This window comes from Cryptotermes secundus, unplaced genomic scaffold (genome assembly GCF_002891405.2).
Source record: "Cryptotermes secundus unplaced genomic scaffold, Csec_1.0 scaffold93, whole genome shotgun sequence".
Taxonomy (NCBI): domain Eukaryota; kingdom Metazoa; phylum Arthropoda; class Insecta; order Blattodea; family Kalotermitidae; genus Cryptotermes; species Cryptotermes secundus.
Genome location: NW_019736393.1, coordinates 399,135 through 426,668, shown reverse-complemented (window position 1 = coordinate 426,668; position 27,534 = coordinate 399,135). Strand labels below are relative to the sequence as shown.

At 41.3% G+C, this 27,534-nt stretch overlaps 2 protein-coding genes across 5 annotated transcripts in view; both read right to left on the bottom strand.

The window, feature by feature from the left end:
* The window catches only part of LOC111869743 (myrosinase 1), a 52,952-nt gene extending 36,396 nt beyond the window's left edge, over positions 1–16,556 (bottom strand). For 2 of the 4 annotated variants that reach the window (XM_023861480.2, XM_023861476.2), the window contains exons 1-11: positions 16,184–16,555; positions 15,134–15,303; positions 13,923–14,053; positions 11,387–11,521; positions 9,564–9,686; positions 7,784–7,967; positions 6,376–6,470; positions 4,519–4,666; positions 3,641–3,786; positions 2,620–2,754; positions 1,047–1,153 (exon numbers count right to left, since the gene is read on the bottom strand). In XM_023861480.2, the coding sequence (XP_023717248.1) occupies positions 1,047–1,153; positions 2,620–2,754; positions 3,641–3,786; positions 4,519–4,666; positions 6,376–6,470; positions 7,784–7,967; positions 9,564–9,686; positions 11,387–11,521; positions 13,923–14,053; positions 15,134–15,284 (1,355 nt within the window). In that variant the 5' untranslated portion in view covers positions 15,285–15,303; positions 16,184–16,555. Of the gene's footprint in view, positions 1–1,046; positions 1,154–2,619; positions 2,755–3,640; positions 3,787–4,518; positions 4,667–6,375; positions 6,471–7,783; positions 7,968–9,563; positions 9,687–11,386; positions 11,522–13,922; positions 14,054–15,133; positions 15,304–16,183 lie in introns of those variants that run through there. The other 2 variants (XM_033753546.1, XM_023861479.2) reach the window with 2 other exon arrangements.
* A 3,309-nt stretch (positions 16,557–19,865) lies between these two features.
* Positions 19,866–27,534, bottom strand: part of LOC111869759 — a 41,315-nt gene continuing 33,646 nt past the window's right edge. Inside the window, exons 17-22 of the mRNA XM_033753551.1 lie at positions 27,236–27,330; positions 26,101–26,248; positions 24,698–24,846; positions 22,925–23,059; positions 21,671–21,777; positions 19,866–20,446 (exon numbers count right to left, since the gene is read on the bottom strand). Of these exons, the coding sequence (XP_033609442.1) occupies positions 20,149–20,446; positions 21,671–21,777; positions 22,925–23,059; positions 24,698–24,846; positions 26,101–26,248; positions 27,236–27,330 (932 nt within the window). The 3' untranslated portion in view covers positions 19,866–20,148. The remainder of the gene's footprint in view (positions 20,447–21,670; positions 21,778–22,924; positions 23,060–24,697; positions 24,847–26,100; positions 26,249–27,235; positions 27,331–27,534) is intronic.

Here is a 27,534-nt window from a genome sequence, read left to right as displayed (position 1 = left end):
TGAACAAGTGATCAGCCCGTCGCAGGGCCGCTACCTAAACACAGGACAATACAAAAGCAGAATAAATGCACTCACAGGCATCCCAGACATCCATACCTTGAGGGAATTGAGTGGGATTCGAACCCATGATCCCAGCGTTTGAGCGAGCGAAGACAATTCATGCCTTAGACCGTGCGGCCACTGTGATCGGCATGCCATATAAATACAAGAACATGTGCAGTACAACTGAAGTTTTCACACAAGAAAACCAAAGAAAAAACAGTGGTTACACGTGGGTCCATTCAAAAATGCATCCACATATATACAACAATACTCTCAACTTATGCTATTTATACACCATTTAATGGGTGAGTCACTTTTCAGATGATAAATATTCATTACCAGTGTAGAATGAGTATGCGTTTAAGTATCATTTTAGTGCTTTTATTATAAAACGGTATTTCCGAGAACGACTGTCTCTGTGGTCTAGTGGTCAGAGTTCCTGGCTACAGACCCAGAGGTCTGGGTTCGATTCCCGGCGCTACCACATTTTCTGAGAAGTGGTGGTTCTGGAACGGAGTCTACTCAGCCTCGTGAGGATAATTGAGGAGCTGTTTCAAGGAAATAGCGGCTCCGGTCTAGAAAACCGAAAGTAAGGGCCGTGGGGATCCGTTACACTGAATACGCGACACCTCCTATCCGCTAAAGTTGGCACTAACTTCACTGACAAGCGGCGGTCGCTCAGTCGGTATAGTTCGTTTGCGGACTGAAACCACGGAGTGTGTTGTTTTGTTTCGAACATTTTATTCCTAAAACAGCTTCAGTCTTCTTGCTGTCTTGCCTTCACAAACATAGGCAAAGTTCTATTTTCACATACCTTGCAGTAAGTGCAAAGAATAAATGCATTACAAAGATGTCGTTTATGTCTCTCCGCCTATTTTTGCATATTTCACCTCCAAAATAGCACAAAGCATTCAGAAATTACGTACAGGGAAGCTTGTACTGTTTTTTTAAAACATTGTGATTTGAATCAACTGCGTTGCATGTTGATGAAAAAGGTTACTTACGTGTATCCTTTTTCCCACTCCATATTGTCTATGAGACTCCAAACTGTATAGCCAGTCACATTGCAGCCATCTTCATGGATTGCTTTCACAATTTCGCTCATGTGACTCTGAACACACAAAGTTTTTACGTTGAGGACTGAACTGATACACTCCGGAAAGTAAAAATATATGCACTCTGCTACCTATTTTATTTTAGAATATAGTTTTATTTCTTACAACATTTATTAAAATAAGTTGTAAGTTTCCTCTAGAAAGTTAATCTCTTTGAGGTTAAGAAATATAAAATGGCCGAAATGACAGTGCACATCAGACTAAACTTTAAAGGAATATGAATAATGTAATTAATAATCTATAAGTTGGAATACCCTCGCCATTTAAATTTAAAAACATAAATTCATCTTTGCACATGTTATCTATGATATAAATCTGCGAGTTTTCTTCCTGTTTCTGTGTGCGAAAAGTTTCTAGGAGAGTCTGTATAGACCGAATGTTTAAAGCGACCAACTTAAAATGCTGTTTCGTCGTTAGGGAAACATGTGAGACGTATAGGATAAAACGATATGTTATAATTTTTACAACCTATACGTTTGGAGTCATATCTGTTCTTTTTTATAGCCCACGTAATCACGCCCAAGTCCTCGTTCTTCCATTGAACTATTGTTTTTATTGCTAGTGGGGTGGGACTAGGTCCCTTGTACTGCGGCCATTTCTGGCCTATTGTACCAGCCCAAAATGATAGGTGAGGGTGATTGTAGAGCAATTGGTGGAATTAAGATTGGCAGGGGAAACCGAAGTACTCGGAGAAAACCTGCCCCAACGCCACTTTGTCCACCACAAATCCCATTTGACCACACCAGGGATCGAACCCGGGACGCCGCGGTGGGAAGCCAGCGGCTATTCCATTGACCTACCTTTGATCTGTTGTTGTACCATACATCTGCTGATTAGTCACAGAATTCCTGCCGCAGAGGTCCGGGATGGATCCAAATTAATTTCATGTGGGATTTATGGATAGACTGGCAAAAGAGTAGGTTTTGTTCAAGTACGTCGGTTTCCCTTACCAAATGATCTGTTTCTCTCAACTATCTGGGCCAATTAGGGACCTAAACATTAAGGCGCTCGGTCTCATTTAACCATAAGAACATGCACGCATGCGCACACAAAATCGAATTTGTCAGTTAGATATTTAAAATGTCTTTTTACATTTTACATCTTATGCGAAGTTTATTATATTTGTGTGTTGTGAGAAATTACACAGTGGAAATATCACGTTCTACGAACGGAAGACAGACGGTTTACGAAGAAAATTTTAACGCAGAACCAAAAAGGAAGACCAAACAAACACAGAGCGCCCACAGTTAAGTTTGGAAAGATCTACGAGTACATAATCTTCAAGATAACGGAACAGACAGAGCATAGCCTACTCCATGAAGATGATGAGAAATTAACGTTATTTCAGTCAACTGATTTTAAGAAATCCTGGACAAAGGGGGATACTTTAGCCAGTGCTCTCCTAATGTGTAATGACGGACACAGCTACAACGCCAGTGTGAGATGATGCTATACTGCTTACGACAATATATTTAATTCTTCCAATATCCAGGATGTCACCGCCATCGGGGAAGCCATTTTCAGTAACAAACACTGGAACATTGTTGTATTCCTTCTTGATCCAATTCAGCAATTTACGGAACCCCCACGGTGCTACCTGTAATGGAAACAATTTCGTGTTCCGAACCCATATTACTGGTATAGAAAACACGTTTTTTATTATCACTACATGTTTCTACCTCAAGAGCGCAAGTCTGGATAAGATACAGGGTCGAATAAAAAGCTAATGTGACGGCGTGTAATTATACAGCCGTGTTCGTACACCTGAGGATGACCTCTTGAGGTCGAAACATGTAGTGATAATAAAAAACGTGTTGTGTAGTCAGTAAATTGACTCTACTATTGATTAAACACACAACAGGATGCAAGAAACGATTAAAACTGGTATAGAATTTCTTTAAAAATATGCAGAGAAAGCTGATTTTACCATATTGCAAGAAAAATGTTCATTTTAAAATAAAATGGTTGAAGGGCGATTAAAGAAAACTTCTGTTCGTGTTTATACTCATTCCAATCACTTCAAATAACTTCCTTAAATTTACATTCTCCTTTATCTAAGCGTGAAAAATTAATATTTAGAATATTTTCAGCAATCATGGTTTTTTAGGCCGCGCCATAGCTCAAGCGGTTAGTCGCTGGCTTCCCACCGCGGTGACCCGGGTTCGATCCCGGGTTGGGTCAAGTGGGATTTGTGGTGGACAACGTGGCGCTGGGGCGGGTTTTCTCCGACTACTTCGGTTTCCCCTGCCAATCTTCCTTCCACCAAACTCTCCATCATCATAATCACACGGGGCAGGCTACAATAGACCACTCAGTGACAGCCGTGCCGAGTGGAACCAGTTGTACTCCACCCCCCGCTAAGCGAATTAAAAAAGTGGCGGTCGCTCAGTCGGTATAGTTCGCTTGCGGATTCAAGCCACGGAATTTGTTTTGTTCGTTGCAAGAGATATATACGTCTTTAGTGACATAGTGATAGTTCTTACCCTGAAATTTGGATCATCTGTGGCCCACTCGGGACTGACGGTGATGTCTGCGTAGAGGAATTCTGAAGTAGCTGTGTCGTGTAGTGATCTGAGAGACTTCACAAAGCAGAGTGAGTAATAGTTCAGTCCAAAGAAATCGTACGTTCCTGTAACATTATCAGTTGAATCTGTGGTTACATGTTTCAGCTCCGGAAGCTGGCGTTGAATAGGAAGGGAGGACGGTCTTGTATGGTGTACAGGTATGTCATAGCTTTCATAGACCGAGAGAAACCAAGGAAATCATAAAGATAACCGATAACAAAACAAAAATTCCGTCGCCTGTAGTCCTCAAGCGAACTATACCGACCGAGCGACCGCCGCTTGTCGTCAAAGTTAGTGTCAACTTTAGCGGACAGAGGGTGTCGTGTGGTCAGCGCAGCGGATCCCCACGGCCGTTAATCTCGGTTTTCTAGACGGGATGTGATATTACCACAGTTAAGAAAATAATTTTCCAGCACTGTATTGAACACAATTTCTTACCAGAACAAATATTCTATTGTGAAACGGTAAATAATTGGAACATTGTTTAAATCTTTTTAAAAGAACAATTAGAATATCGTGTTTTATTTAAATCTTCCACCTCGGAGGCCTTGGTTCGATCCCGGGTCTGGTCAAGTGGGATTTGTGGTGGACAAAGTGTCGCTGAGGCAGGGGCAGGTTTTCTTCAAGTACTTCGGTTTCCCCTGCCAATCTTCATTCCACCAGTTGCTCCACAATCACCCTTACCTATCATCTGGGGCTGGTACAATAGGCCAGAAGTGGCCGCAGTACAAGGGACTTAGTCCCACCCCACTAGCAATACAAAAAATATATATTTCAATCGTTACAATTTTACTTACCCCTAATATTCAAAATTTCTTCGTTTGTGAAATGTCTTAGTGTAGATCGTCTTAGCCCTTGTGCGGCACTGACCCTATCCAATATGTCTCTTACTCTCGATGGGTAGTCCCCTTCTGAACTGTAGATAGGATGGGTGAACAGACCGAACTGAGATAAAAGAGTTGTTTATGAATGGTCATAACATCACACATTTAAAAGTGAATTGTTGTATTTTAGTTGCATTTTAAATGTATATAAAAGTATAAATTTTCACTTACAGCCTCTATTGTAATTATTCTATTCAATAGTGATCACAATTTAATTATAACCTTTTAATTGTCTTAAAATAAAAGTTGTAATTGGCTGAAAATTTATGCTTTTATACATAAAAAAATCACACATTTGTCATCAACCTGACACAGTCACCAGTAAAGTCCCCGAAGTTGAATAGTGCAGAAACAGCCACACATGTCCTGTGTGAATGTGAGGCCTTAGCTTATCTAAGATTGCGTCACTTGGGTCAATACTCTATGGAACCAAGTGACTATTTCGACGCCCCCACTTACAAAGTCCTGCTCTTTATTTGAAGCGCAGGATTGCTGAGGGGATAATCAAAAGGGGAAGCACAGTAGACCACTGTAGTCACGGTGCAAGGGCCGAGGAGGCCTACCCCTTATACATTCATTCATTCATGAATAGTACAGAACTCAGTAGAAAACTAACAAACGTAATGTATCCTCAAGATTACTTAGCTTCTTTACTTTATCCAGCATCTGGTATTATAAAGAACACAACGTTTCGGAAACTGGATCTGTTTCCTTCTTCAGATGAAAAGGTGGGAAGCACATTCTCTATTTATCCGCTAGAAAGAGCTATCATACAACTAGAACTAGGTTAGGTTTTTATAGAATAGGTGCTTCCCACCCTTTCGCCTGAAGACGGAAACATCTAATTCCTGAAACACTGTGTTCTTTAGACTATAGGGAAACTGACGAAGTGCAAAAAGTCAGTAAGTTTGAGTGTTACAAACCATCGTCAGAGCCCTCTATAATCGGCATATAAATGATATGATAATCAATCGTGGCCTAATTTTAGACAATTCCTCCGAGCACTTGCTCGGAGGAATTGAGGTGAGTAATATTAAAGAATTTCTCCCCGGTAATTGGATCTACTGGAATTTTCTTTTCTTGATCAGTAGAGATGATTGTGGAAGTTATTGTCTACTTTTTTTAATGCAAGAATTGAATTGTCGACTTTTCAGCACTTCTTGTGAATTGACGTTCCGGGAAAATTGAAATTTAATTATCTATAAAATTATAACAGTCAGGCACATACAGTAACACGGAATTGTTTTCTGTCTCTAAGTTCTATAAAACGTAAGAGATGGATGGAGTTCAGCTGGGTCCACTCGACACGGCGGCCAGTTATTGGCCTATTGTACCTGCTCCGGGTGATTATGATGATGGAGAATTTGGTGGAATGAAGATTGGCAGGGGAAACCGAAGTACTCGGATAAAACTCGCTCCAGTGCCACATTCTCCACCACAAACTCCACTTGACCATACCCGGGATCTAACCCAGGCCGCCGCAGTGGGAAGCCAGCGACTAACCGCTTGAGCTATGACGTGACCTAAGCGTAAAAGATCTGAATACGCTAGGACGGACAGTAATGTGCAAAAATCCGTTTTCTTGGAGGGGGTTTCTGAAATCTAGGGGGATACTTAAATTAAAAATGGGATTTTAAGAGTCTAAGCCTCTAGAGGTCCTCTATTATCATGCCAAATTTGGTTGAAATATGTGCCACGAAGTGGAAACATAAAAAGGACAAAATTTATGGAAGTCACCTTCCCGTCGTCTGCAGACATAGGAGAACTTACTGTTAGCTGCATCTGCATCTCCGTAGCTTCCGCGTCATCAGTAGAGTTGGACACCGGTTCAAACCAACAGGTGGGAATTGATAAGCTCACTTTTCCTGAAACATAATTTTATTTCATACAATGGAAAAATAGAATTGTTGAAGATAAAGGTAACTCTAACATTGGGATTACTTAATAAAGAACCCTCCATGACGGGGTATGGGAGGTGGAGGAATACCTCCACCATTCTTAACCTCGTCAGTAGATGGAGGTGAAGGGTCAGCTTCTTGCCCTAGCCGCTTTACCTTCGGAGAAGCAGCCCCCCAATTCCCAATGTATGGGCAGCTGAGTGGATCCCAAAGGCGGCCTACCTGTTATGTAGAGGAGAATATTTTGTCCCTACCGGGAATCGAATCCCTTCTCCTAAGGAACTAAAAGCGAAGAGTTGAAGGCAGATTTTGACCCTACAGTTATTGTGTTGTTGGTGTTATGTTGTGGTAATGTGTATGTGTAATGGAAGACGATTAAGATTCACTGACTGTGTGTGTTTTTCTCATTCAAAGAGGATGTAGTTATTCTCCGTGTCTGAGAGATGGCGTTAAGTTTCAGCCGACATCGAAATGTACATACTTTCGTATCTGTAATGAATTCTGTGAGTCGATTGTCAATAAAATGAAGGAGCTTCAACATCTCACAAAGCTATTAGTCTCCACGGTCTGTGACACGGATGGCTTTACATGTTATCTTTCTTCACATCATACATATACTTCCGGGAGCCGGGGCTCGCGTAATTAGTATGGCGACTGGCTACGGGCTGGACGACTGAGGGGTCGAAATTCCGGTTGACTCAAGAATTTTCTCCACGTCGTCTAGACTGGAGCTGAGGCACGCCCAGCCTCATATCCAACGGGTACCAGGGGCTCTTTCCCCGGGGGGGTAAAGTGGCAGGGGCGTGAAGCTGACCACTCCCAACTAGTGTCGAAGTTCAGAAAATATGGATCTATACATCCACTCCCCCATACACCTCCATAGCACAGTGCTTAATTAGTTAAGTACAGGGACAGCTTTACCTTACATATATTCACAACATCAGGTACAAGTATATTAAAATCTGTAGAATATAAACCCACGAAAATAAAGCATTAACCACATGACAAACAAATTTACTATTAAGACTTATTTTAGGGAATATAATTTCTGCACGGGTGGTGACCGTTAACAAAGAAAGAGAGGAGTTCTGCGTCTGCGCAAGGCATATGGGTATATGGACCTCTGCTATTTTTAATAAAAGTAGATATATGTTCATATACACTGCTTATGTTCGTTGGTTTTAGCATAAGGTTTCGGAAACGTAAAACACGAGAAAATATACTCCACTCCTTCCAGCTCTGACGTAGTCACCCACACAAATGTCATGCGTCGAGTCTACCTTCCTGTTTGCTCCTGAATTCCTTGTCGTAGAGGCGGTAAGCTTTGGCATGGGCTCGGATTATGGTGTGGACAGCAAGATAGCCCCCGATGCCCCTGGCGTCCACTCCTGGGGCGCGAGATTCATTGCCGTCATAACCGAATGCTATATTAATCGGCTCATTAATTGTGATCCACCATTTTACCTGCGCATATTACGAAAGTGTCACCATCATTTCATTTGTATATCTAAATCAGTCCATTATTATTGCAGTATTATTTCCTACAGTGTTAAGCCACGTTTTTGAACTTCTTTTATTCCGTGGTTATACAATATGACTATATAAAAGTACAGGTGAATAACGTTTATGTAAGATGTGAGGTTTTCACGGCGGTGACTATGAAGAAAGCAGTCTTCTAGGATGTGGCAGCGTGCACATCTACACGGTGCCACATCCCAGAAGACTGCTTTCTTCAACGTCTATGTAGTTCAGAAAAAATGCCAACAGATGTCATATGCTCTCAGATAAATCAATGCTTGTCAGAGTCGAATTTTTCGACGTTTGGCGCGGTATAACGTGGACCTGCAGTACTAGTGCGAAGGTTTCAGTTTGAAATCGAATAAAGGGTTTCAGATGTTTTTAAGTCAGTCATATTCGCATCAGATGCTAACGTGGCTATGACAAATGAAGAGAGCTTTTTCACTTTATTTCTTTGCCTTAATTCCTGAACAGAAATATAAAAATAAAGAACGCTACCGGACACCAATGAAAACAGCATAATTAAGAAATAACAAAGAAGAGAAATGAAGAATACAGGAGAATATAAATAACAAACTCCGTGGCTTTAGTCCGCGAGCGACCGCCGCTTGTTCGTGAAGTCAGCGCTAACTTTTGCGGATAGAGGGTGCCGCGTGGTCAGTGCAACGGATCCCCACGGCCGTTAATTTCGGTTTTCTGGACCGGAGCCGCTACTTTTCCATTCAAGTAGCTCCTCAGTTATCCTCACGAGGCTGAGTGGACCCCGTTCCAGACTCACTACTTCTCAGAAAATCTGGTAGCACCAGGAATCGAACCCGGACCTCTGGATCTGTAGCCAGGAACTCTGACCACTAGACCACAGAGGCCGTCACAGAAGAATATCTGCTGAGAGAAAGGAAGAAACGGGAATAAATAACGAAAGAGAGGAAGGAAGAACGGGAAACTGGGAAGGAAAGAAAGAAAATGAAAAAAAAAATAATTGTAAGGAAAGAATTGTAGATATAAACGGGGAAATGAAATAAGATGTAGGAGAAGAAGATAAGGTTATGAGATGAGAGAATTTAAATAAAGACACGAGATAGCAAGAGACACGGCACAAAGGGGATTCGTATTCATATTGAGAGGGGGTGGGTTTCCCCATGCACTTAGACCAGTTATTGGTCCATTGTGCGTCCCCCTTTAATTTCTACTGTCGCCATACCCTACCGGTAACGGTGCGTGTCATCAGCCCCCGTAGAGCCAATGAGGTAGGCCCCCGGCGCCTTGATGCTCCATCCACCGGAGGCATTGGAGACTACTTGGGCGTGAAAGGGCCTGTAATTTAGCTCAGAGGTCTCCTAGAGACATGAGGTTCTTTTACGTGCCGTAAATCTACGACACGGGACACACGGCTTAAAGTCCCTCCCGGAGGACTTGTTCCCTGAATTTTTCCGCTCTTAAAAATTCCACGACCTCCGCCGGGTTTGAACCCGCGTACCTTGAGTCTTGAGGTGGGAACGTTACCCCTAGACTACGGAGGCCGCTCACAAAGGGGATGCTCACCCTGTCTCCAAAATGCGTGTAGAGCAAGTGTGCATAATCCTCAAAGTAATCGGCTATTACTGGATTAACCCAGCCTCCCAGATCCTGCAGTGCCTGGGGAAGATCCCAATGGTACATTGTCACCTGAAATGGCAAGTTTTAGCATAGCATGAGATTTCGAAGCAAAAACCCAGAATAACTGACTAATGTTACAGAATTATCGCTGTTGAAAAACGTAAATCCCCAGGCACACCACATCACTAACAGAGAAGCATGGAATAAAAAATGTACCCCATTTCTCGAGACTTACAATGACGTTAACTTCCACGCCTCTTCTAGAACTTGTTTTAATATTTCTTTATGATATCCTCTGTCTTCCAGTTAGTGCCTTTGAATAGATATTCTGGTTTATTCCATTCGTGCTGCATGCTTAGCATATTACAGACTACTTGAATTAAGTTCTAAACAATACAAGAAAAACGTTCTGTTACTCCTTCAGTTATAGAAGAGATTGTCCTCTTAATAGTTAGTATTCGGGAAGTAAAATGTAGAAAGATTTCCCTGTGCTTAACTGAATTAGAAGTACGCCATGAAGACGTAGGGTGGAGTGGATGTATAGATCCACGTATTCTTGACCTCTGTATTAGATGGAGGTGAGTGGTCAGCTTCAAGCCCCGGACGCTTTACCCCGGGGGAAAGCCTCCGGTACAGATAGGATAGGAGACTGTTTGGACCCCAGAACCGGTCTGGATGCTGTGGGGTAAAGAGAAAGTTGGTGCCCCTGCCGGGAGTAACAATCCCAACCGTCCAACCAGTAGCCCGTCGCTATCCTGATTTAACTCAGAGGAATTGGAAGGTGTATTAAGGACGAGAATGGAGCGAGAATAAACTTAGACGAGGAGCAATCAGTAGAGGTGTTAATGTAAAGCACAACCGTAAATTAGATCTGTACTGTAGGAATTGTAATTCGAGTGGGATGCTGGAGCGTAGCACCCGGAAATCAATCTCCGACGCCCCAATATGTAAATGCTAACGATGTTAGTAAAGTATTATATTTAGTATATTTTTTTGGCGCTACAGCNGCAAATGCTGATAGAGTAGTTTCTTTGTTTTTTAAATACAGAATATTATTGTGTAGAAGGCATACCTTTACTTTTGTATACCTTAAGTACTTGTATTTCTTGTAGCTGTAACTGTATTCGCATTGTATTCATTGTGTGTAGTGTGCCGTTTATTGTTTGTGTAGTTTTGTGTGATGTGTGTNTTGTCTTATTGTAGTACCACTGCCACCGGGTAGAAACCCATTTGCAGTTTAAATAAATAATAATAATTATTATTATATAACTGTACACGAAACGAGGTGAACACATAAATATTCTATTTCCAAATAAAGGGGAGCTTTTATAAACTAGGCGAACAACCATACTTTTCTTCGACAAACCATTCTAGTATTAAAGTTCCTCTTTTTTTTTTGTATAGAATTCAGGTACATCTGGGGCTCATCCAGCCTCCTATGCAATAGGTACCGGGGCTCCTTCCCCGGGGTAAAGTTGCTGGGACGTGAAATTGACTCGCCTACTCTAGTGCCGAGGTCAAGAATGGTGGAGCTATACCTCCAGTACAACATAATTTGTCATTGCTAGTGATTAATTAATTAAGAATAGGAATAACTTTTACCTTTTAAAAAAGGCAAACATATATGAGTCAATTTTTCGTAGTTAACGATGCACATATGTAAAGCAAACAACATTTCCTTGGTCGCATTGGAAAGAATAAAACACGTAATTCTACTTACTTGCCAGATACTTGCAAATTCTTTGTATGACATGTCGCTTAGCACTCACCATGGGTTCAATGTCGTTCGCCTTTAGTTCATTTATAAGATTGCTGTAATAATCAATTCCTGCCTGATTAACAACATTCAGAAGTCCCGTTGGCAGAATGCGAGGCCATGATATTGAGAACCGGTATAAATCCACCTGCAGAAACATAAAACAGGCTTATCATAAGTGGATTCTTGTACCAGTATAGTAAGTGGACAAGCGCATAACAGGCTTGACACACACAGAACAATATACGGGGGATTTCGGTTAATTAGGTCACATCGGTAATTAAGCGGCTGCCCAAAGTATACGAACATATGAAGAAAGATAGGCTTTCCGTTTATTGAGTAGCAAAAATACTGATTTTCTATGAGCTGAAACAATTGGTGCAAATCACAGAAAAAATATTTACCATAGAAACAAATGTGATTCATTTACGTGTATAACACGCATATGCTTCTTATCAGTACCTTTGTGTAGACTGTTAAATATGTTCTGCATTCTCATTATCGGGAACAGATATTCTTCTGTGACGGCCTCTGTAGTCTAGTGGTCAGAGTTCCTGACTACAGATCCAGAGGTCCCGGGTTCGATTCCCGGCGCTACCAGATTTTCTGAGTAGTAGTGGGTCTGAAACGGGGTCCATTCAGCCGACAAGCGGCGGTCTCTCTATCGGTATAGTTCGCTTGCGGACTACAGGCCACGGAATTTTTTTATTCACTTTAACGTTACAAGAATTATTCTTTAGAAAAGATATTTCATAATCGTTAATTGCTTTCAGATGTGTATACGAAGCTAACTATCTTAGTGAGCATCCCCCACAGCATAAGAGTCTCTCATATCCAACAAACAGATTTCTGGAGCAAGTGTTTCGTTATAAATCTTGCTTCGACTTTGCATATGCGATAACGTGTATTCCAAAATTTACTGGCTTATGTTATATTTGTTAACTTAACAATCTGTTGCAATTGTGTATTGAAGTTGAGCATATACTGATGATAACAACCAACAATATAAATTGTTCCACAAAATAAAGTTAAATCGCTTTATAACGGACCTAGATATGACGCATTTTCGAAATAACGGGCAAAATCTGGCTGTGTAGAGTTGCGAATTTTTAGAGAGTTGAGGTGCCTTTGTAGTCTAGTGGTAAGAGTTCGATTCTCGGCGCTGCCAGATTTTTTTGAGAAGTAATAGGTCTCGAACGGGGTCCACTCAGCCTCGTGAGGATAATTGAGGAGCAACTTTAAGGAAATAGAGGCTCCGGTCTAGAAAACCGAGGTTAACGGCCGTGGGGATTCGTTGCGCTGACCACGCGACACCCTCTATCCGCAAAAGTTGGCACTAACTTCGCCGACAAGCGGCGGTCGCTCGGTCGGTATAGTTCGCTTGCGGACTCCAGTCCATGGAGTTTGTTTTTGTTTGTTTTAGGTACTAAGAACGTTTTATAGTTAGAAAAGTATTTAAAAATAAAAAATAACCCCAATATATAAGCCTTTACACAATTACATTGCATGTATTGACTATGTATGTTATGGTGTATGTCCGTGAAGACCCCTTCACCCATTTATAGCGGACATCGGCGATAAGGGACATCCGATTCCCCCCTACTAATCCGTTATACCGAGGGTTTAATGTATTCACAAGTTTTAAGTAGATTACTTCATTCTTTTGAACCACCCGTTGACGCGGACCTCAGTAACTGTTCCTGACTGCCTTATCAGTATGTATCAGTTGTTTACTACTAATCTAATGACGTAATACTGTGGAAAATGCTCGCCTTTTGCTATTGGCAAATACATGCAAATACATATGCCTATTTGAAGCATTTTTTTGCTTTAGTGTATGTACATATATATATCCAGAATAAGAAAATATATCTCAGAAAGAATTTATTATACTTGTACACATTTATGGGTCACACCATTACAAAGAGAAACTATCAAAGTCTTTTTCTGAGTATACGATTTTCTCAGTAAATTTCAATGTGGACTCCCGGCACGACGAATATCCAGGCTTGAAGTACGTTTGGTGTTTCAATAGCCACACCGTCCCTTATACGGGCCTTCGGATGTTGAAGGTCTTTGATCATAACCTGATAGACAATGTTCTTCACATAACCCCTCAAGAAAAAATCCAGTGGGGTCAAATCTGGCGACTTAGGAGACCAATCAATTGATCCACTTCAACCGATCCATCTCCCAGCCATCTCTCAGTCCAGGTGAATCTCAACATGTTAGCAGAAATGTGGAGGCGCATGCGCATAGGCCGGGTATGACAAAAAAACTTTCAGAGTTTTCCTTTCCGATGACATAAACCGGATACGTGTATGACACTTAGTTTCCGAGATATTCTTTTTTATTTTGGACATCTTTCATCCGGACACCTTGTATATAATGTCCAGCGTGCATAGTTTGATTCACAAGACTTTTTCACTCTATTTATAATTAGCCTGAAATCGTTAAGAACCCAAAACTGTGCCGAAAAGGGACTTTTCATGGAAATATGTTCTGTTATTTTTCATATTTGATGCAGTTTTACAAAGAACTGCACTTACCCCTAGCTCTTTCAGTGCTTTTATATCCTGTTTGTACAGATGATACGAATCAGCAGCAATGTCACCAGTCGATCCATCGACAATGAATGGTCTAGTATGTACGTATGTGTCCCAGATGCTCACTCCTTTACCTGCAAATGACATATCGCTAAGCAGTGTTTCGCAACTCGTAGAAAAATTAAATTTAAAAAAATGTAATATACAAATATCGATAAAATATAACTGCATATAAATTTGAAATTTGAATATATTGCCCAAAAATACAGCTTAAACCCTGGTATTTTTAGGATTGTCAAATCAAGAAGGATTGAAATGGATTTATGGTTAGCACAAGAAATTAATGTTGAATTTATTTTGGGGGGGGGAGGGAAGAAGTCGGGATGCAGCCATGTAGAGCCTCAAAGAGATACTGGAAGACGATAATGGTTCTGTGGAGGATAGACTTTTAGAGCTTGATTACAATGTGATGACACATGCGCAGAAGACAATTTTCGTGTATGGGCGGAATGGAAAATCCATATCCTCATACAGCAGGTATGAGAGGTAAACAGTTTAGTCCAGTGCTGGCAGCTGGTTTCTGTATAGGAGTGGCTCTTGAGCCTCTTGAGGGGCTTAGTGGCCGCGCCATAGCTCAAGCCGTTAGTCTCTGTTTTCCCATCGTGGCGGCCCGGGTTCGATCCCTGGTCTGGTCAAGTGGGATTTGTGGACAAAGTGGGGATGGGGCAGGTTTTGTCCGAATACTTCGGTTTCCCCTGCCAATCTTCATTCCACCAACTGCTCCACAATCACCCTCACCTATCATCTGGGGCTGGTACAATAGGCCAGAAGTGGCTGCAGTACAAGAGACTTAGTCCCACCCCACTAGCAATAAAAGAAAATAAGGGGCTTACGTACTCCGCCTTCCTGTTTCCCTTCACTTCCCCCCCCCTTTCACGCAGCTTTGTGACGTCACAGTAATCGAGCTATAGTTAATCTATGAATATTTCTGTAAAGGTATATCAAAATTAGTTTCAATTTCTTTGACTTTATTCATCACCTTAATTTTTCTGAAGACATAAATCAGTGATTGGAACCAGATATTTCAAACGGATATTTCTGATACCTGAAGACGGAATCAGAGTCAGTTTCCGAAACGTTATGTTATTAAGGAACAAGACAATTTATAAGGTCAGAGAAATTTAAAAGAAATATACGAGGGAAGAGGAATATACCGCTTTCGTTCCAAGCTCCTTCAATCTGGAATGCTGAAGTGGCAGCGCCGATCAAGAAATTTGTCGGGAAAGTTTGATTGGAGACGTTCTGATGCGAGAAGGCGCACGCTTCGGCCATGAGAACAGTGATATAACACAACAGTCTCTTCATCACTGGGCTGTGAGGAGACCTGCACAACCGAACACAGCGTTTTATTTCACATTCCAGAAATTGGCCTTTCACGGTGTCATTCCACTATTTGGCATTGTCTCTGATTCTTAGTGTGACATGACGCCCGAAAACCGGAATATTGAAGTGGCAAAAGATAAAGAGCTATATTCTCAAACAAACGTATTTGATTGTGAACGGTGGAAATGCAACAGCATTCAAACATTTTGACTTACGAAATGGTGCATTGTCGAGATTTCGAAAAGTGAACAGTTGCCTGAGGAGGGTCAAATAAGGCTGAAACGTGTAGCAGTTGGTTGTGATTTTAGTGTTGTTGCGAATTAAAGAGAGATTGTGAACAGAGTTGCATTGGAGGCAGAAGTGAATGTGTGAAGTTTACTTTATGTGTTTTTCCTTGATTTACCTTTTTGCAGTCGTAATTGAGGTATTTTCTCTTTGGAGTGTGTTTTATACATTTTTATTTGAGGATATTAGTTCTTAAGTAGTTTCTTCATATCATAAAAATTTGAACTATTAACATTAATATAGATCCGTATTGGGAGAATTCAATAACGAGTGACGTATTTAAGAATACTGCCTGATGATGTCCCAAACATGGATCGAAACATGTAGCAGTCACTAAATAAAACCAACGTAACACAGTGATATTAGGCTTAATTTTTGATAAATTTATTGTGTTGACGGCCAAAAGACACATCATGAAACACAAAAAGATGCAAACAATGAAAATATTTTCAATTGTTTTCCGTTTTAAATTAGTTTGTAGGCATGTTTTATGTTTTCCAAGAGTTAATTAAAGCGTAAAGACGCCTATTAATGCTGGGCCCTTAAACTAAGTTTGTAATAGTCTGTTTAGAACAATCTCGAGTTGTTTCGTTTACCTGTTTTGGTGCCTGTATCGGTGTTACAACGTCAACTCTGTCAGTGTGTGACAACATTCAGACTCGCCTGGTAGAGAGGCCTTGCTCAAGACAGTCACAAATTACTTTTGCTTGGTACTAGTGAAAAGCAAACAAATATTCCGTCCCACTAATTGCAACTTTTGTCCATATATCTCTGTCTATGGTTCTACAGCCCTTGTGGACCTTGGCCGATTTTTCAGTTTCGTATTCATATACACATTCAGTAGGACTCCTTGGACGGGGGATAAGCCAGTCTGAAGGACGCTATTTACACGCACAACAACACATACACACAATAAATGCACATAGACATCCATGCCTATACTGGGATTCGACCGCACAATTCCAGTGTTCGAGCGTGCGAAGACGACTGATGCGTTAGAGCGCGCGATAAGCATTGCGACTTATGGAATGTGATAAAATACACATTTACTTACGGTCGCAATTTATCAGTAAGCCGTTAGGTTAGTGAGGAACCGGAATAACTCAATCGGCGTAGCGACAGGCTACGGGCTGGACTGCCAGCCTTCGCCATTCCCAGCATGGCCAAGACATTCTCTCTTCTTGACGATGACCATGCCGGCTGTGGGGCACCCAGCGTCCTGTCCATTGGTTACTGTGGTCATGTTCCTCGGGGATAAAGCGGCAAGAACATGAAGCTGACCAATCACATCTATCTAGTGCTGATGTGAAGTATGTTGGAGCTATGTCTCCACTCCCACACACGTCTTCATGACGTGGCGCTTAATTGATTATTTAAGAACAAGGAAAACTTTACCGGTATGTCGAGTTACTAGCATTCCTACTGAGACCGGTTCGTAGTCTTCCTCAGTCGCTCCAAAAGATAGTCACGATATTGCCTGAAATTACGTGACGACCGACTCCTTTCCCGAATCACCATATGATGCTATATAATCCTCTATACTGACAGCATTGTTAAATAAGCCTGGGTCTAGTGGTCAGAGGTCCTGGCTACAGGTCCAGAGGTCCGGGTTCTGTTCCCGGCGCTACCAGATTTTCTGAGAAGTAGTGGGTTTGGAACTGGGTCAACTCAGCCTAATGAGGATAACTGAGGAAATATTTCAAGGAAATAGCGATTCCGGTCTAGAAAACCGAGATTAACGGTCGTGGAGATTCGTTGCGCTGAACACGCGACACCCTCTATCCGCTAAAGTTGGTACTAACTTCGCTGACAAGCGGCGGTCTCTCGGTCGGTATAGTTCGCTTGTGAACTACAGGCCACGGAGTTTGTTTTGTTTATTCCTCCGAAACGTCCGTTGGCTTTCAACGGTTCATGCAGCGTTGTATGCCAGCAGCTAGAACTCTTCAACACATCAGGAACGTTTCATTAAATGCTATGATTTCAAGGACGATGCTCATAATTTTTGCAAAGTACATGGGATATCATACGGCAAGCAGGAAGTTCGCGGGTTCGAGTCACGAAGAGGTGGATTTTTTCGTTTACCTAATCCTCCACTCCCCCATATGCCTTCATGGCGTAGTGTTTAATTGGTTAAGAAAAGGGGTAAATTTCACCTTACCTCACATAGCATATCACAAATATGCAGATGCTGATGAATGCCTGAGATGTATTGAACACTTACAGATCGTAACTAGAAGTAACTATAGGGTTATCGCAAATTCACACACTCTGCAGTTCACTAAAGCACGCACTAAATCTTCTTAGTCTGATGTATCTTTACCGGTTGTTGCCTGGTAACTACTTCCAACACAGTAGCTTCATCAGTTTCCGTGTTCACGCCCTTACTGGCCGGTGAATGTCTCACAAGTAACTACAAGTCAAAGCCATAGCCGAAGTTTCTTTACGACTGACGGATTACCGCCAATCAGTTCGTCTCGGCGTCAATCCCATGGAACTCACGATCAGAGATTTTTTTTTTTCTTTTTACTGAGCCTCTTGCGGTAATAGTCCTTATGTAGCCATCATCTCTGACGAGGAGATGGGAGTAACTATGATCTAGATTTGTCGTGCTTATAACCCCTCGGCACGGACCGCATACAAAACACCTCTCCCATCAGTTCTTCTGCTGTTGCGTCACGTAGCTATCGCACGGGCTCCCTAAAGAACACCGCTTACCAGTTACGTGTTACGAGTCTGTTACGGCCATTACACAGCAACGGCCGTTATTTACAGAGCCATTACCTAGCAACGGCTGCTGTATAGCTGTTTATTTCGCGTTCGTTGTCTAGCAACGGGTCTGTATTCCACAGTATGTTACATTGTTCTTATTCAATGCTAGTTTTGGTATACTTACATACGTGGCAGCTCTGTCTCACCTGAAGAAAGGAGACGTAACTTGATTCACTTTTGCAAAGGGGAATGAAGGAAGGGGAATAAGACAGACGTGGATGCTAAAGACACGAAACAAATTATACACCGTTGAATTTCAACGGGATCTTCTACTGGTATTTATTGAATGTCTAATAGTAAACGATTATTACAATTAGAAAAACGATAACATGTTATTTGCAGTTATGAAAGTTGTGTCGTAAACAGTGTGACGTTTTTCTAACGACGTCACAGAGACGTCAGGGTGACCAGATGACAGGGAGTTTACATATTAAATCAACATTAACAACTTTTCTTTCCCCCGTTTCCAAGTTCAGGGAATGTGTTTAATTTTCTTCTCAAACTTTAACTGACGCTAGTAAGGAGGTTTGTCTAGAAGTAAAGACAGAGAAAACTAAGTATATGTTGCAATCTCGTCACCAGAATTCAGGGCAAAATCATGACATAAAGATAGTTAACAGATGTTTTGGAAATGTGACACGTATTTGAGAGCTGCTGTAACAAATCAAAATTTGATTCAGGAGGAAATTAGGAGGACATTGAATTCAGGTAATTAAGGTCTAAAAGTTCTGGAGATATGGAATAGCTCTATCGATTGGGCCAAACTGAATAGGTTTTACCTGAAAAACGAGATAGAATCCAATCTCCGAAACGTTGTTTTGAAATATAAAGAGGGCGGTGTCTTAGATAAAAACAGGACAATGGATAATGTCCAGAAACATAATATTTGAATTCGGGTAATGCTTGCTACCATTCAGTCCAGAACCTTTTGTCTTCTCGTCTCCTATCTAAAAACATAAAAATTTCAGTATACAAAACTATAATTTTGCCTGTGTTTCTCTATGGGTGTGAAACATGGTCTTTTACAATAAGGGAGGAACACAGACTGAGGGTGTTTGAGAACAGGGTGTTGCGGAGAATATTTGGACCGAAGAGAGATGAAGTGACAGGAGATTGGAGAAAACTTCATAATGAAGAGCTTCATAACTTGTACTCTTCTCCAAGTATAATTACAATGATCAAGTCAAGGAGGATGAGATCGGCAGGTCATGTAGCACGATTGGGGGAGAAGAGGAATGCATGTAGGATATTGGTGGGAAAGCCAGAAGGAAAGAGACCACTGGGAAGATCAAGGCGTAGGTGGGTGGATAATATTAAAATGGATCTTAGACAGATAGGATGGAGTTGTATGGATTGGATTGATCTGGTTCATGATAGGGACCAGTGGAGGGGTCCTATGAACACGGTAATGAACCTTCGGGTTCCATAAAATGTTGAGAAGTTTTTGAGTACCTGCACAACTGACGACTTCTGAACAAGGGTTCAGCTCCATGTAGTTAGTTTTCTGTATATATCTTAAACAGTGTCCTCAAATAATATCGATGGGTTAAACAAACTATGAAAATAAATCTCACTTACTTGAGTCATAGCTATTAGTTTAGCATTAAAAAGTTTTAGTAAAAATTGTCAGTTTTACCTCAAAACAGAACATTAACAATATATATAATACATACATTTATCCACATCATGGCAGATACCGCTCTATTGTGATGTCTCGGGCCCTGTAATGTCCGCGTTATCAGTCTGAGGCTTCAACAGAAATGGTAAATGTTCTTCTTGCGTTTAATTCTTATTACGATATGAAAATATAACCACCGTAGGTCACTGTCGCTAACCATACATAAAAGTAAAATCCACTGTAGTTGAAGAATATCCCTTTACAGCTGGCAGCAGAGTGATGTGGTGTGCTGTTTCTGTGTTGTAAACTGTAAATATCCGTCACATCCTCAGATATTTCTCCTGTTATCTTTAAGTAATCTAAAGGCAGGTTTCGGTTTCGCGTAATTTCGGAGAAAACATATGCAGAACTCTTCGGAATTCGGGTTATATTAGGATTGCTGTAGTTCACCTGATACATGCCAAACGTCACCCTATGAGAAATAAAACCATAACATGTATGAAAAATTTGCTGTTGCACTGTTTACATCGATTGTGTTAGCGTCATCAAATACAGTCGGTCGTTGAATCAATAAAAGGTAACATGCAACAGGATGTCAGTATTATTTTAAAGGCACACGTCTGTGAATAAGTTTTGAATAATTTATATGTGATTAATGGAAATACTTAAAATATTCATTTTATAATTGTTTGATTGGATTGATCTGGCTCAGGATTGGGACTAGCGGAGGGCTTTTGTGAACACGGTAAGGAACCTTCGGGTCCCATAAAATACTGGGAAATTCTTGAGGAGCTGCAGAATTGGTGGCTCCTCAAGAAGGGCTGCAGGTCCATAAGTAATAAATAAATTGTTTGAATGCCCCGGGAAATAACATAAGAGCTCCAGCATGTAGTGCATATGGTCATGGTTAAAGTACTGATTATATTAAATGACGATTTTGAATTCAGACCACGTATATAATGGCTACTGTTGGTCACAAAATGACAGAAAAATACTACGTAAAAATTTTGGGGTTTCACGGCGTGAAGATTATATTGGTGGATATGTACGCTGTGATATCTTTTAATGGAAATTAAAGCTCGAGATTGGAGTCAGTACAATCCTTCGAAACGTCTGTACCTTTTCCCCATGGTATATGATGTCTTAGGATGCTGAGGAGAATATTTGGGCCGAAGATAGATGAAGTGACAGGAGGATGGAGAAAACTGCATAATGAGGAGCTTCATGACTTGTACTCTTCTCCAATTATAATTAGAATGATCGAGTCAAGGAGGATGAGATGGGCAAGGCATGTAGCACGAATGGGAGAGAAGAGAAATGCGTATAGGATATTGGTGGGAAAGCCAGAAGGAAAGAGACCACTAGGAAGACTAAGGCATAGGTGGGTGGACAATGTTAACATGGATCTTAGAGAGATAGGATGGGGTGGTACGGATTGGATCGATCTGGCTCAGGATAGGGAGCAGTGGAGGGCTCTTGTGAACACGGTAATGAACCTTCGTCTTCCATAAAATTCTGGGAAGTTCTTGAATAACTGCACAACTGGCAGCTTCTCAAGAAGGGCTCAGCTCCGTGATATCTTAGCCTGGAAGATGACAATATGGAAACTTCACCGTCTATAGAGATGGAGCAAAAAGTCTAATCAATTATGGACGGGTTTCTATTGAACCTACAATGTATGTACGAGTATACTCACGTGTATCCAAGGTTCCACTCAAAGCTGTCAAGCAGACTCCAATACGTGTAAGCAATCACATTGCAACCATCTTCATGTACAGCCTTCAGCATTTCGCTCATGTGACTCTGAAAAGTATGCAAGAATACTCTGCATCAAGCAGCTGATACTCGCAATGTGGTCTTATAGTGGTTATTTAACGACACTGTCTCTATTGAGAACTTATAGCGCCATATGATAGGATGATAAATGAATGTAGAGCAGTCGTTGGAATAAGAATGTGTAGGAGAATAGGAACGAACGCAACAATAAGACGAATTTTTATAGCTCGTTGTTAGGCAATAGTCAGCGCGCCAATGGACTGGCGAGATAGCTAACACGTGACTTTCTTCTGTGTGGTCTGTGCTATGCAGCAATAGAATTGTGTTTCCTGCGTTGTCCGTGCCGGGGCTATATAACAGGAGTCCGATTGCAGCTAAAGAGATCCAGGAGGGTTCAGCAGTTGAGATCACAAGGACGAGACTGGAGCGGTCCTTAGTGAATTGTGGAGATTGAGTACAGACTAGGACAGAGGAGTACAGAGTGATTGAAGACGAAATAGCAAGAAGACTTCATAGAGATTTGAAGGGTTAGTTTCTGTGTTGAGATCCGTTGCCAGGAGAATCCTAGTGAGTTTGTAACGGTGAAGTGTCACTTGTGTAAATCATCGGTAACGCTATATTAATTGTAATTGAGAGAGAGGGAGAGATTGTAACCGAAGTGCTAATAAATCTAATAATCCGAACTAAAACCTTTTATTTTCGTCACGCGTACCTCCCTACACGTGACAGTATATTATCAGTGAACATAATTAATTCACATTTAAGTTGTGACACTGTTCAAATTTCATAATAAGTGGTATATATGTTTTGCTTACAACGAAATAAGCAGCAGGCTATCGGCGAGGTAGACATCACTTACGTCATTGTTGCCTAGTGCTATGTCGTATCTTCCAGAGCCAAGCCTTAATACGAGGGACCATTAAGGTTGGGGCCACACTAGCGCACAGATATGCGTCCGGTATTAAACAAGAGAGGCGAATGCTACGCTTTCTTCTGGCTCCATTGCAGGCAAATACTACGCACCGCATTCTGCAAGTATGTGGTGTCCTCAGCAACGTCCGTCATAAAGTACGTACGTTGCAACGGACGTATTTCGTGCGCTCGTGTGGCCCCAGCCTAAGTCGTGACCTGACTATAAGCTTGCCAGTTAACTGTATCAGGCTGTTCCACTTACAACGAGGTACTTAGTCCTTTCCGTATCATTAACTTTTCCATCGTCAGAGAAACCGTTTTCCGTAATGACTACTGGAACATTTTTATATTCCTTCTTGATCCAGTTCAGAATCTTACGTAGGCCCCATGGCACGACCTGTATGAGGAAAAAAACATCTGATTAACAAATTCAGTGGTACGAATATTCTCAAATTTCCGATTTCCGTGCTGTGAGGAAAACATACGGGCGGGGGTCTTTGTTACAAATCCACTTTTCCTCCACCGATCAGGTTAGTCTAGCAGTAAAAGTAAAGTAAAGCTATCCCTGTACCAGGCCGTGAAAGCCCATTGGGTTGTGAGACGTTGAGGTTCTCACATTATCTGGACAATCGGCTCAAAGATGGCGGTAAAGTTGTCAGCCTTACGCGCCGGCCCCCCTTTACCCCTCAAGAAAATTATTTAATTAATTCCTGGTACTCATTTCTGTTAGAGGCTGAGTAAACCCCAGGGCCTAGCGCGGCTGGAAGGGTTAGGTCAACTGAAAAAAATCCAATGACCTCATCGGAACTTGAACCCGTCACCTTCCGGCTTGTAGCATAGCCCCTCAACCACTACGCTACCGCGTACCCCTCAGTCTAGCGGTAATTCTCTATATTTGTATTCGAGAAATACTCGGTTCGAATCTTGGCCGGGGCACCGACTATTCTATCTCAGGTATTTTATTGCTTTCTTCTGTCTCCTGATGTAAATTATGTTATTATACCTCGATTAGTTTACAACAGATTCCTTTCAAATTATTTCACATTTATTTACGTATCATTTTTCCTTTAATCTGAAGCTATGTAGCCTAGTTACATAAATTGTTGTTTAAACAAGTTTAGTTTTCCCCATATGGCCGAAAATTATTAGTTCCTCCAAAGGGCCCTCGTGTCTCACAAATCCATTTTTCTCATGTTTAGTTCTTTTTCTGGTTCTTTGGGTTTGCGGTGAGACTAATCCAATTCGTACGTCGGCCACTAATTGGCCTATTGTATCAGCCTCGGGTGATAGATGAGTATGGAACACTTTGTGGGATGAGAATTGGCAGTGGAAACGGAAGTACTAGGAGAAAACGTGCGCCACTGCCACTTTGTCTACCACAAATCCCACATTAACTTACTTGGGCTCAAACCCGGGCCGCCGAAGTGGGAATCCCGCGAATAACTGCCTGAGTTATGGTAGGCCTTTCCATCGTGTTACGAAACACATACTCGTAGCGTCCCTGGAAAGGTTTTTGTTCCTACCCACCATTCTCATCTCATCGGCCCTCATACTAACTCCTTCGTTAGGCCGCGCAATAGCTCAAGCGTTTAGTCGCTGGCTTCCCACCGCGACGGCCCGGGTTCGATCCCGGGTATGGCCAAATGGGATTTGTGGGGGACAAAGTGGCGCTGGGGCAAGTTTTCTCCGAGTACTTCGGTTTCCCCTGCCAATCTTCATTCCACCAGTTGCTCCACAATCACCCTCACCTAACACCTGGGGCTGGTACAATAGGCCAGAGGTGGCCGAAGTACAAGGGACATAGTCCCACCCCACTAGCAATAAAAAAAACCTCGTTAGGATCTGCATGACCGCCTTCCTTGCAATCAGTATACATAAACCAGTCAACTCCTCACTCCACATACACGACTACACAGCGTTACAACCCCGAAGACCGCAGTCCTCCAAACAACTCCGTGAAGATTTCAAAATATTCGCTTTAGTTTCAACTTTTCGACTGCAATTAATGTAGCACGTTTATAATTAAATATTTTACCTCATAGTATGGTACAGCAGATTTGGTAGCGTTTGAGAAATCGCCAAAAATCACATTAATATCCGGGTTGTTTTTCACGTCAGTTGTCGGCTTAGGAGCCCTCGTTGTGCGGCTGGTGTAATAGTTGAGCCCAAAGAAATCGTAGGCCCCTGTAACATGACGTCATATGTGGTCCTTTTAATCCTAAAATTGCCAACTCTGATTCATACAGCGTTAAGTAGAAGCACTGGAAAATTCACGGGTAAATTGTATGTGAGATGTCGCATTCTGTTTCAAATAGATATATAAGAAAATAAAAAAGTAAACGTAGAAAATAATAATGGCATTATCTCAGATTTATGTTAAGATATATATTAAAATCGCGGGGAGACCGCTGTAATAGAATAAGATATTTATTAGAATGTGCTAGAGAGTTCCGGATGCGCATTGCCTAGGCTTTTCTTATTTACAATTATTTTTCACAATAAATACGTTTTTAAGTTCGAAGTTTTCGACACTTGGCATTTGTAGGGCTACTAAGTAATACATATACTCTTGTACAGTACCAAAAGATAATATTGGAGAAATTCCAACTGTTTTCCGTGGAAATCTACTTTTATCGACAGAAAAGCACATTTTATACAGGATTTTTGAACTTAAACTATACATGGTACACATCCCTGGTATCTTCCTAACAAAACAAAAACGTAGAAGCCGAGTTAGCTAAGTGGATATCGCTAATGACGCGTCGGTCGATCGTATTTCGAACACCGATCGGGGTTCAAGAAGCCGTCTATATAATGGATACCAAGAGATTGTTCCAATAACAATTCACTTCTACGTAGTGTCGAGGGTAAGAACGCGTAGAGCCATTCCTTCACAGCCCATAAAATTTCATAACTCTATTCTTATTTGATTATAGAGAAAATTTATCTCATACGTTTACACAGGTTTTGGAAATTGCATGTAGTTATATTTGTCAAATGCTTTAGACTTATTCTTTTGACTTTTTGCATCCCCTATGAATTTATATGTTTACATACCATACATACAAATATATCGATTGAGAACATGAATGTAATATTTCAGAATCGACAACATTACGTTATCGGTAACAATGTTCGAGTCTGTCACCTTCCGGTGTCCATAAATCAATAAACTGAACTTTCTAAAATGTAATGAATTCAAAGCGATGATTACGGTAAGTGTGATCGTCTGATTTGTAATACAGTGTAGTGAGAGATGTAATTCAACCAATGTTTCGAAGGAACATACTGCCTCCATCTTCAGGTCGAAAGAGTAGGCCAAGCAATAAACCAATAATAAACAGGCGGCAGTTGCTGAACTGCATGGCGTTGCAATCCACAAGACCACCCTCTTCATGAACTCTCTTGTTCGATCTGTATATGTAGGTTATTGCTTACCTTTAACAGTTGCAATTTCATCAGGACTGAATTTCCTTAGACGAGATCTGTGGTATCCTTCTGCCGCGCTGATTCTATTGACTTGATTCTTTACTACATCAGGATAGTCGCCTTTGAGGCCGTAGATTGGGTTTGCAAAGAGACCCAGCTGCAGTGACATTCACATTTTCATTAACTTTAGCAGATTAACGAGGATTAAAACAGATGTTTAGTATTATAAGAGCTAAAAGACATTTTTAGCATACAAATGAATGAGTCTTAAGAAGTCATCTTTGCTCTTTGTGTCTCCCTGCCCGCAACAATTGCTCAAAACGAGCAGCCCAGAGGAGGAAGTTCTGGAGATCTCGTATATGCTACTCGAGACGAGCAGCGATAAGGAGGGAGAAATGTGAAATCACACTTCAACGCCGGAGGAGTGGAGTCAGAGGAGCCGGTTTTTGCTATACAGTGACTTGGTAGACACGGAAGGAAAGAATTCTGAAGTGAATGGTGGCAAATATGATCGACATTAGTTAGACCCGTTTCCAATTTCTTCGCGCTTTTAATTTTTACTTATTATTGTCGTTCCAGAATAGTTTAAATTTGATACATTTTTTAAGGATTTAGAACTACTTTTATATCACCGTTTTATCCTACATTCTTGCGAAAGTCATGAATCTACAAGTCTACATCACTTTACTTCCAGACAGACCTTCTTGCTGGAATCTAACATAAATGGTGAAGCTGTCCCTGTAACAGGCCGTGAAGGCCCATAGGGGTGTGATACGTCAAGGGTCCCACATTTTCTAGACAATCGGCTCATAAATGGCGATAAAATTGTCAGCCCTACGCGCCGACGGCCCTTTACCCTCCAGGAAGATTCCTGGTACTCCTTTGTTAGAGGCTGAGTCGACCCCAGGGTCATATAGCTGCTGGAAGGATTAGGTAAATTGAAAAAATTCAGTGACTTTATAGGGTATCGAACCCGCGATCTTCCGGTTTGTAGCATAGTACCTCAATCAACTACTCTACCGCGTGACCCAGAATCTAACATACATGCATATAATTACAACGTTATTCTTAAAACTTGAAATATTCAAAGAAAAATATATTTTAGATCTTAGAATTTTCCTGAACAGAATGACACCACACTTACCACAAACTGCATTGCCATTTCAGTCGCCTGCTTGTCCTCTTGGGAGTCTGTCTTTGGTTCATACCACTCCCCATTCAAGGTTATACCAACTTTTCCTGCAAGATATGGATGGAATCAGATTCCCGCTTTATTATGCTATATGATATGTTGCACAAACTTTCTCATATCCTATAAGAACACTAAAAGATTCATACTTGTAATATAAACACTGCTAACAGGGATTTGTCGCTCTGTAGATGAATGAAATTTATTCATGAAAAAATCCGTGGCTTTAGTCCGCAAGCGAACTATACCGACCG